Source organism: Sinocyclocheilus grahami, unplaced genomic scaffold, assembly GCF_001515645.1.
Source record: "Sinocyclocheilus grahami isolate Dianchi unplaced genomic scaffold, SAMN03320097.WGS_v1.1 scaffold128.1, whole genome shotgun sequence".
In the NCBI taxonomy this organism is placed as follows: Eukaryota; Metazoa; Chordata; class Actinopteri; order Cypriniformes; family Cyprinidae; genus Sinocyclocheilus; species Sinocyclocheilus grahami.
In genome coordinates this window covers 366,919-378,327 of record NW_015505307.1, presented here as the reverse complement: position 1 = coordinate 378,327, position 11,409 = coordinate 366,919, and the positions used below count along the sequence as shown (strand labels likewise).

Sequence of the window (11,409 nt, the reverse complement as noted above, 5' to 3'; positions counted from 1 at the left end):
TTTGTTAAACTAGAAAATTAAGAAAAAAGCAAACAAATAAAGGAACATTCACGCAATTTCCAATTCCAAATGTTAATTTTTTTTTATCTGAAAATATTTCCCCATAAAAGATGAAAAAACTAGTTTAACAAACTAACATAAAACAGTTTATCTCCGAATCACAACAAACGGCATCAAAACTATATGGTTTTATTCCACTCTGAGTTCACAATATTGGCAGTTCTGAATTTTAGGCGCTAACTCACCTTTTCCGAGGTTGAGCATTACCTGCCGAATAAAATATAAAGTGCTTTTCATACACTTAGTCCAGGTGCAGAGCATAAATCAGTCTGAAAAAATGGACATAGAAGGCCTGAGATCGGTCTGTTGTTCATCCATTAGGCTACAAAATTTTCTTCCAAGATGATTCCCTCTCTAGATGGGTTAGATGTGGACTTGCTTGATCAACGCTGAGGATTCTTACTGGAGTCTGTCTTGTCAGCTGCATCCTAACAGAGGAAGAAACAGATCGATAAAGACAATTATCAAGTCAGTCAGATAATGCTGTTGTCAAATACTCAAGATCATATGCTGCGTTCACACCATGTTCGACTTAGAGCTGTTCATGTCCTTGGACCGGGAACTGTGCGTTTCTATGGCAACACTATCCATGCCTAAATTAATCTGCAGCAGTCAGGTACAGTCATGTGGTAAATTAACGATCAATTAATAGATTAATCGATAACTTTAATGCAGCAAAATGCGTTTATTGCAGCAGCATGACAGGATGTGCAAAAGCCACTCAGCTGGCCAATCAGAGCAGACTGCACTTGTCAGAAGGAGGGAGTTTGTAGAAAATGAAGTGTTTGAGAGAGGCGGGGCATAGAGGACCTACAATAATGTACAATATTTGAAAAATAATGTGTTTTTTGAACATTAAAGCATGTCAACATATTCTGTTACACCAAATAATGATCTTTAAAAAAGCATCATATGACCCCTTTAAGACAGCTTGAACATGCATTTTAGTCTGAGACTTGTCTGTGAATCTGGGGGATCATGTTTATATAACATTAGCTGTGCTCTCTTTTCAGTTATGAGGGCCATACTTACACTTCCAAAGCATCTCTTCCATTTTTTTCGTCCTTCCAAAACAAGATAGTCATTAAGAGGGCTCTGAACCTAGATTGAACAGAAGTACATTCATCCGTTTTTGTATTTATACCGTTAATTAATTTAAACTTACTCTTTCAAACAACAGCCATGTCTATTAAACATGGTCGTTAAATTATTGCACTCACCATATTAGCGCCACCATCGTCTCTCCTCCGCTGCAATCGCGGCTGCTGTATGAGTAAAATTCACTTACACTCACAACATCGAGTGAAAAAGGAAAAGACGAAAATAATCTTAGTCGAACTCGCTGGTCCGGGGTTCAAGCGCGGTTTTGTCTGCTGCAGGTGCGTGAGAAAATTACCTAGCTAACAGATGACCCATAGTTTAGACCGGGGTGCCCAAACTCGGTCCTGGAGGGCCGGTGTCCTGCAGAGTTTAGCTCCAACTTGCCTCAACACACCTGCCTGGAAGTTTCTAGTATGACTAGTAAGAGCTTGATTAGCTGGTTCAAGTGTGTTTAATTAGGTTCTAAACTCTACTGGACACCAGCCCTCCAGGACCGAGTTTGGGCACCCCTGATTTAGAAAAACAACAGTTTTCGCCGATCACAGTCTCTCTAGGAAAAGAAAGAGCGATAAAAGGTAAATGGCGGAAAATAACGTCCATACAACTAACTTATCTGAAACAAAGTTTCCACCTTCTCATCCACAGCTCATTGAATTCACACACAATCACACAGTGACAAAATGGTGTCGTTAACTGACTCTGACTCGCAGCACCAGTGTGAGCAGGCGTGGTCATGATATAAACTTAATAATATGAGTTAATCTAACCTTGATATTTTACATTCGTCAAAACAAATATGTCTTCGATGAGCTCTTAATGAAAAATATTTATATTTATCAATGTTTTGAACTAAAAAAATATTACTTGAAAAATAAAACGAATAACGATAAATTTAATTGAAAGACAAATTATTAATTGGATGAAGTACTGCATTAAAAACTTTTTTCAGTGTGTAAAACGGTAGTGTAAAAAAGCTTAAATGGTAGTGTAAAAAAAATGTTTTCAACATTGATGATGGTAAATGTTTTTTGAGCAGCAAATCAGCATATTAGAATGATTTCTGAAGGATCATGTGATCATATACGTGTAGATATATATTTGTGTGTATAAATGTGTATGTTTTTAAATATTTTAATTTTTTTAAATATTTCCTATAACATTTTTGATATTTTTATATCATTTATTTTTTATACTTTTATATTATATATATTTTATATAAATTTAGCCATGTCCATGCATTAATACCTATATGTAAAATTGCATATTTTTGTTTCCATTGTAGAGTAAACAGTTTTTTTGTTTTCTTCACATTTTTGTTGACAAAATCTTGGTCCTGAAGGAAAAGCAGTCAAGGATGGGTTTGAGAAGCACTGTTATTGTAATGCATTTGGCCATTTATCCAACACAACTTGCATTGCATTTAAAGTTAAGATTTGCTTGGCTTTACAAGTGCACGGCCCCATTATACAAAGTTAACATGTAATGTTTCTTTACTGTGCTGGTGAGAAACATCTGTACTGAAGTGTTATTGAGGTAGATAGCTGTAAACATGTCGACCTTAATGAACTTCTGCAGAAGCCTCTTCAAACTCCTCCATGACCTCAGATAACCTGAAAGAGAAAGCTGACTGAAAACTGATTGATAATGGCTGCAATAGCACCTCACTATTCAGACTGCTTGTCTTGCAATTCCTACAGTCCTGTCTTGGAGTTTGTTGAGTTGGATTTGCGCCCCAGATGGAATGTTATCATGGCATAGTGATTACAGAATGAATGTTGATAATCTCGCTCCAGAACAAGGCGAAGTTGAAGTATTTCCTCAGCGACCAGCACGGATCAGCTCCAGGCATGACGAAGCAGATATCGTCCTCTTTTGGAAGACCAAACAAAGTAATTTCGTTTTCACAACGAAGCACACAGCGCCTTCACGGCATGGCGGCGGCGGCGGCAACAACAATACTACAGCGAGAATAAAAGTTACACCGCCTTTCTTTGCGTGAACATTTGGGCGGAGTTATGCAAATCTTCCCACATAGTGACATAGACATGTGGGGGCGTGTTAGAACGAGCCGTTTTAGGTAGGCGTGGCTGACTCTTAACTTTTATAAAGAATATCTCTTTGGATTTGAGATTTTAGTCTTTGCAACTTTACAGATCTTCTTTATGCACCAAGAGCTTGTAACACTCCAAAGAGAAAGGAAAAATTTTAATTGCATCATATGACCCCTTTAAATGTAAGTTTTAGTATTTTTTTAATATGTATAATAATAATAATAGTAGTAGAAGTTATTCAAAATATTAATAGATGCTATGTAAATAGTATAGGAATAATATTAAAATAACTGAGGTTAGAGCTATAGCTTTATGCTTTATATATTTCTTTTTGCTGGAATGATTATGTGAACAGGTTTTTATCGCGCTTTACCCTGTTACATCTCAAATTACAGCCTCCGCAGACAGATTGAGTTCAAGTGAAAAACCTTTATCCGATAAAAGCAAGAAGAAAAGGATCTCAGGTCAACAGAAAAACTGAGTTGTAATTCCCGTTTCGCTCAAACCCCTGGGAAGTATGTGGGATTGGTGATCCTCTGGTTTTCCTCCTGCATAATTGAGCGAATCCGAAGCCTTTCATCATGGATTGGACTCTCTCTTGCTCGCTGTCTGTAGGTGTCTTCCTCGTCCTCAGGAGGTGAACGTTCACACGTTCGCTGAGAGCCGGCTAACCCGCTCTGAATGTGTGGGAATGTGTGTGACGTTTCATGTTTCTGCAGGTGTTTTGGAGTCTATGGATGCTTGTGTAATTTAGAGATGGTTTTTCTTCTGGTTTGTCAGACGGGACTTTAAAAAGAGGAATTATCACAGGCTGCATAGCAACAGATGAGTGAATAGTTGCAGTATCACACACTCCAGATTGCACGGCTTGATGGGTTGAGAACAATGGACAGTTTTGTTTTATCCAACTGAAGGAGCTCCAGCTGAGCTCACTGTGCTTTTTCATATGACTGAGAAATAATGGGTAACAGTCATCAGTAAGGTAAGATTTTTTTATAGCATAGACTAGGTGGTTGCTAAGGTGTTGCTATGTGGTTGCTAGGGTGTTCTGGAGGGTTGCAATGGAATATTATTTTGTTTTGTGAATAATTAATATGTAACTAAAACACATAATATATAAATCTCTCTAAATATATGTAGTAGTAATATAAATGTATATTAAAGAAATATACAGGTATTTTTATTTTTAAATGACTATCTGTTTATTTAACTAAAAATAAAAATTATATTTAAATTGGAAATATATAATATGTATTTTATATTTATTATATATGAATATAAATTTATGTTAATAAAATACTAACATGACTATGACTAACTAAAAATAAATAAGTAATATATAAACTGGAGATATGTTATGTATTTTATATTTATTATGTATTCAAATAAAAAATCTAAATACTGTATCTATCTGAGAAATTAATATATGCACAGTTTTTTTATATATGAGATATTTTTATATTTATTATCAATTTAAAAATATAATATTAATATTTTAAATTAATATCTAAGTTTACAGTAATAAAATATTACAAATGCATTTTTAAAATGAAAATAAATTCTATTCATAAATATGTATTCAGTGAGTCATTTTTGGGTCATGCCCCACCATTTGAGAAAAATGCCATAGTCATGGTTTCTGCTTTCTAACGGCACACTGTGTGTGTGTGTGTTTGCAGAACGAGTCCAGGCATGTAGGCATCCTGAATCTGTTAGTAGTCGTGTCGCTGTAGCGCTACGTGTGTTTGTGTATATGCATTACTGTACAGTATGTACGTGTAGCAGCTAGCCCCCACTTGAAATGGGCTAGGCTAAACAGCTCAGCTGCTCTTCAGCACACAAACGAGCCCGGAGGGGGAATATCGACCCTCCACCCCCACATACTGCCCCGCTCCACTAGCTGTACTCCAGTCAGAGCCGACTGTCTCTCCCAGCGCTCAAGAATCAATCCTCTGCCTCCCTCAGAAATCAGAGGCTGTCTGTAGAGCACTGGGGGGGGATGGGGCATCTCCGCTTCATCCGATCTGTCGGAATCTCCAATATCGACCCTCCACCCCCACATACTGCCCCGCTCCACTAGCTGTACTCCAGTCAGAGCCGACTGTCTCTCCCAGCGCTCAAGAATCAATCCTCTGCCTCCCTCAGAAATCAGAGGCTGTCTGTAGAGCACTGGGGGGGATGGGGCATCTCCGCTTCATCCGATCTGTCGGAATCTCCTCAGCTGTTAGATAACAGCCCCTCACCACATTTCCACTTGTGACATGAGAATTTCCCATCTCACAGATGACAAACAGCCATGCTGTGCTTGGTTTAGGTTTTGTTCCCGTGTTAGTGACTATTTTTAGTTTATTTATTTATTTAGCCTTTTTGGCGTTTCCTGTATTTGTGCACTTACAAAAAATATAGATATATAGTTCTGTAGATATCCACACAATTTAATCTAAACGCAGTTAATATTTATTTACTCAAAATTTGTATGGATGGATGGATAGATAGAATTAAATTCATTAGTCATTCAAAAATATGTATTTTAGAATCATTTATATACTGTTATAAAAAACCCAATGCTCAGCCGTCACATACAGCTAACCAGTTTGTTTGAGGTGTGGTTCAGTTTGCCAGAGGCGATGTTAAATGCGAGTTTGTTTTATCCAGCCCTTTAATTGGTGTGCCACAGAAATCTAACGTCCTGTTCTGGGCTCAGTGGGACAGAACTCAGCTCCTAATTTATGTTTGGCTTAAACTGTATGATTCCCTGACCTAATCTCAGATTTACGAGTTAACCTGAGTCTTACGCAGAAGACCCTAACAACCACTCAGAACATCCTAGCAACCCTAAAGAAATGCTTTGGCATCCACCCACAGCTTCTTTTTATTTGTTTTCTTTTGTTGATTTTTTTTGTCCTTTTTTTGCGTGTGTTTTGTGTTAGTTTTTTCCTTTTCTTATTTGTATTTCTTTTGTTCTTTTTTTCTTTTTGTACTTTTTGTATTGTTTTGTATTTTTGTGTTTATCTTTTGTATTTTGCATTTGATTTGTTACTTATCTTTTTCTTATCTTTATTTCTTGTTTCTATTTTCATTTTTGCTTTTTTGTATTTTTTATGTTTAGTTTTTTTGCTTATCTTTTATTGCTTTTTGTTGACTTTTCTTATTGTATTTTTTCATTTTTCTTTTTGTTTTATTGCTTCTTTTTATCTTTCTTTTATTTTTGGTATTTTGTTTTTTAAAGGTGTCTTTTGTATTACGTGTTTGTTTTGTTGTTTCTTTTCTTTTTCTTATTGTTTATTTCTTTTTAAATTTTTTGTGTTTTTGATTGCTACTTTTCGTTGTCTTGTTTTGTTGTTTGTCTGTTTGTTTTTATTATGTTTGTATACTTTATTATGTTTTAATACAGAATCAGTGTGTTTTGTTTTTATGTTGTTTTATTATTCAAATAGCCCTTCAAATGAAGAATCGGTTCCTAATGACATTATCTGTCAAGCAGACTTCATAACCCGCAGACACAACACAGCATAAATTCGATGAATGAACTTCCTGTTTCCAGTTGTTGTTTACCATAGATCAATGATGCTTTACATAATGTCATAACCCCATTTGACTCTTTCTTCCAGTAAGGTCGTTTCCGGCTGACTAACAGATACAGCTTCAATCAGAGCCAAACATTCACACCTCACAAAGCAAATTAGATTTCCCTTTAAGGACTGTGCCTTTGCATTTAATGACTGTTTTTTTTTGTGGCTGGACATTAGTGAGGCATGAGCTGCTCTTTGATTACCCAGAGTTCACCCTGATTCATCTCATTGTGGTTTAGTGCTGTTGAACGTGTCAGTAAATTCACCCTGCTACTTACAGTTAGGACTCCATTAATTGGGCTAACGAGACATCTGTGTTGTTGCAGGATGCACGTTTCCCCTTGATACTGACTGGTAAACGCAGGGACCGTATAGCACCCATGATACATTTATGTCATTTAGAGCCCATATGGTGGAGAGCAAACGAATGAGCTGTTGTTTCTCTCTCTTTCAGCTTTCTTAAACAACTTTTCACTGCATATTTTTTTTTAACCACAGATTGCTTAATTTTTTTGCAGGAATAGAGCCTAATTGGCTTAAAAAAGCGGACATTTGTAAAACAAATCAATCAGATACATTAATAGTTCATTTGCGACAGGAACAAATAAATGAATGAAATCTCTATGAACACATTCTGAATTGGCAGACCATGATGATCAGATGTTATTACATTTTGGCTGGTTATTTATTTATTTTTCTTTATTTTATTATTATTTTTGTCTTATTGTTGTATCTTTTGTTGCTTTGTTTTTATTTTTTGTGCTTTTTATATGTTGTATTTTGGTTTTGTTTTTATTTTGTTTATGGTTATTTAACCCTTTTTCTTTTATATATGTATATTTCTTTTCTTTTATTTTGTTTTAGCTTTAGTTTTGTTTTCTGTTTTGTTTTCTTCATTTTATGTCTTGTTTTTCTTTTTCTTTGTTTATTTTTTGTTTTATGGATGTATTTTATTTTATTTTGTCTTGTTTTTTGTTTTCTTTTATTTTGTTCAGTTGTTTTTGTTTCTTTTCTTTTGTTATTTTTTTATTTTTTATGTTGTCATTTCAAGTCTGTTTTTCTTTTCATGCCTTTTTTCAAAGAGTGAAGAAAAAGCTGCCATTGCACTTGTTGTAAACCGTTTTGCATGAGAACTTGTTTGTAAATGCCATATTTAATTCAGCGTCACTTGGAATCGATGTGGACAGATATTATCATGAAAAAATAACTTGAATTTCCTATCATTTCAGGGTCAGTGCAGGTCTTTAATGGTATAGAGCGCGTATCTGAGCACTCTCCTCATAACTCCAGTCATGTGACTGTACGGTTTGCAGCACTGCCAGTGAACCTAAAGTGCGCAGGTCTCTAGTGAAAGCTTGCAGGGCTCTAGGGCCTTCGGCCGCGCTCTAACTCCGCATTCACACTGCTCGACTGAGATTAGTTCCACTCCGCCGGGCCTGTAACAGCTCCTCTAAGAGACGGGTCGCCCTGAGCTGCCAGTCCGCCGGGGTTTCTGGCACAAGAGGCTTCCGTTTTTGTAGAATTTATCACCCTGTAGGCAAGCGGGGGCTTGTTCTGCACGTTTATAGAGAGTTGAGGACCGTAAGGAAGCGTGTGTTTAGTGAGGTTTGTGTGGGTGGATGGGAAAGTGTCTCTGTCTGTCCCTCAAAGAATGTGTGTGTGTGCAGGCAGACGGACAGCATGACATGTGGAAGAATGTGTGTGTGTGTGTTTTGGGGGTCCGTGAGGATCGTATTGCAGCGGCTGTCACTGGTATGTGAGAGGAAACAGCTGAGCGCTCCTGTACTCGACTGAAGTGAGTTTAAAATGCACTAAACACAGCCTCATGCTACCGTGGGTCACACAAACTGCGGCCACTTGGTTTCTCTGGCCTTTTTCTTTTGATCAGATCTGTCTGTGTAAAATGACAGCATTATTTAGGTGCTGTATGTAATTTTTTAACTGTACAAAGTATAAAAATACCATAATATGTTTGTAGATATTTAGGAAACATGTTAAGTTCTCATACTTGTTTCTCCGAAAAACAACGCTACAGCCAGTTACTCTGCTTTAAAATGTGCTTTCCGTGTCAGAATGTCTGTTTTTGTTTTGTTCTGTGTGATTCCGCCCATTGCCAGTTTACCCAATAGTATTTCGACACCCCGGGTTGCCAATTGGTGGAAAACACAGCGTATTGCAGCCATGGAAGCCAGCAAATGAACTGGGTCAGAGATTGTAAATTCTACCTGACCTAAAAGCCTTGGCATCCATCTGAAATGCTCTATGACTGGAGGAATATTAAAACGTGGATAAATCAACTCATCAGCCTACAGTGTCGTCAATTGCAGCCTTTCCTGTTGCATGTCCTCAATCTGGCAACCCACATGAGTGTCGAGTCTTTGGACTGCAGTTCCCATTTCAAACACTAGTTGTCAATATTACATACTGCACCTTTCATTTTTTTGGTTGCTTGTAGTAATCTCTGACTTTTTATTAATAGGGCATGCTTCGGCAGAACCTCTAACAGCAAGGATACATTTGTACATTTTTGCATCCTATTTTTAATATACATTCCTGATGTTATTGAGAACGACTTATCAGTGCATGTCATTGATTACGAAATAGTATTCGTAATCTTTAATCAAAGGGTAATCACTTATCTGAAACATCTTTGATGCAAAATGCATCTTTTTCAGCTATGCTCAAGTGGCGTTTGGACAATGTTAACCAATAACCAAACAGTTATTTATTTATTTAGTAAAATTGCATCAGTAGAATTCGAAATGCATGATTAGAATGACTTCATTCCATTCTGGCTCAATTTTCAATGTCCAATAAACAATTTGTGAGGAATAAAATCGAGGCCCATCCATTTATTTTCTCATTGTTTCTCATTTCTTCTAAAACCTCATTTTAAAACCGTAAAGAACACCACTCACATTTCTTCAGAAAATGTCAATCTAGTTAATTAAAATGGCTTGAATTTTAATATTGTGTTGTTTTCATATGCAGTAATGAGACTATGGTTTAATACTCAATATCTCTCTAGATAAAGATATTTCAGTGCACCAATATCACAGTTTATTTGTGTTACTTAAGGAATAACAGAATATTGCCTGCATACATTTGGTTAATAATTCATGAAGTTCATGCATAAAGCATGAAAACGGGCCAGTCTTTAAAACGGGCCAGTGCTGGAAAAAGAGGGGGGTCAAATATTCATTTGAAGCTTTTTTAATGGTACAAATTGCATCAAAGTTATTTTTCTGAAATATATATATATTTTCATATAGAACAAAAAACGTGTCAAAAGTCCTACGATTTATGAATGTAATAGGTTGTTACGGGTAGTGTGGCACAGTGGTTAAAAATCTAGACTTCAAATACTGTAAAACATGATTAATAAACCATCCAAATGTATTTATTGTTTATTCATCTGTTATTGTTTTATTTTAGATAGATTATTTATTTATTTAAATACAACATAATAAGTAAATAAATACATGCATTTATATTTATTTTATTATATATATATATATTTTTTTTTTATTAACTTCCAACACAATACAAAACAATAACATACACACACTGCCTGATATACAACAAAAGAGAATACAAAAACAAAAGTATACATAAGATGATAAGCAGAGCATTATATCACAGTTCAAAATTCACAATAATAAAAACTGGGGAGAATACATGAATCTTCTATACACCTCTAGGAACACTATGTCATACCAAGCCACAAAATGTCACAGGTAGAAGCATTTATGCAGTTAAGGTATGGTGTCCATATACGATTGAATGCATCTGTTGTAGAATGAATAATACAGGTCAAGAGTTCCAGAGGGATAATTTCCCTAATGATTGAATGCCAGCCTTTGATGGAGGGGGGCTTATCACTGATCCATGACATCAGTAGGTTCTTCCTGGCAGCAAAAGTTAACAGACTAAAAAGTCGTCTTTCAAATTTATTAGAGATAAGCCTACAGGGAAAACCCAGATTATTATATATTTTTATATAAATATTAAATATTTTTATATTTACATTTACATTTGATTTATTTTTCTATATTTTTAAATTATATACTATTTTTTATTTTAAATAAGCTACTTGAATTTGACTCTAGCAAGGTGTTTTGCGTAAAAACATCCGCTAACTGGCTGTCTGTCTCTTTGCAGGTCTAGGCCATGGGTGGAACCAAGAGTAAACCCAAAGAGCTCGGCCAGCGCTCCCGGAGTCTAGACGACGGCACTGGAGGTCACCATCACAGTCCCAAGCAGTCGTCCTTCACACCCAACCGGAGTCCACCGGTGGACGGTACCAGACACGGCACCCAGCCCAACATCATCAACGCGCAGCAGGCGCTGTTTGGAGGAGTGAACTCGAACAACAGCATCACGTCTCCTCACAGGGTCGGCACGCTTTCCGGTAATGCAGCAATTATGTCTGATCAGTGTCCTTACACTTCTGCTTTTGCTGACTTTCCGTATTAGTGTTTATGGATTTGGGCCAAGACGTCTGAGGGGTGAATTAACTGAACAGTTGCACCATTTTCTAAATCTAAATTAGGCTCATTAAAGATTTGTGTATATATATATATATATATATATATATATATATATATATATATATATAATATTAT

The 11,409-nt window shown here is 36.2% G+C and overlaps 1 protein-coding gene across 3 annotated transcripts in view; it reads left to right on the top strand.

Annotated features, from left to right (window-relative positions):
- The window catches only part of LOC107590469 (proto-oncogene tyrosine-protein kinase Src), a 51,012-nt gene that overhangs the window by 16,040 nt on the left and 23,563 nt on the right, over window positions 1-11,409 (top strand). For all 3 annotated transcript variants that reach the window (XM_016279218.1, XM_016279216.1, XM_016279217.1), the window contains one exon: window positions 10,946-11,195. In XM_016279218.1, coding sequence (XP_016134704.1) covers window positions 10,955-11,195 — 241 coding nt within the window. In that variant the 5' untranslated portion in view covers window positions 10,946-10,954. The remainder of the gene's footprint in view (window positions 1-10,945; window positions 11,196-11,409) is intronic.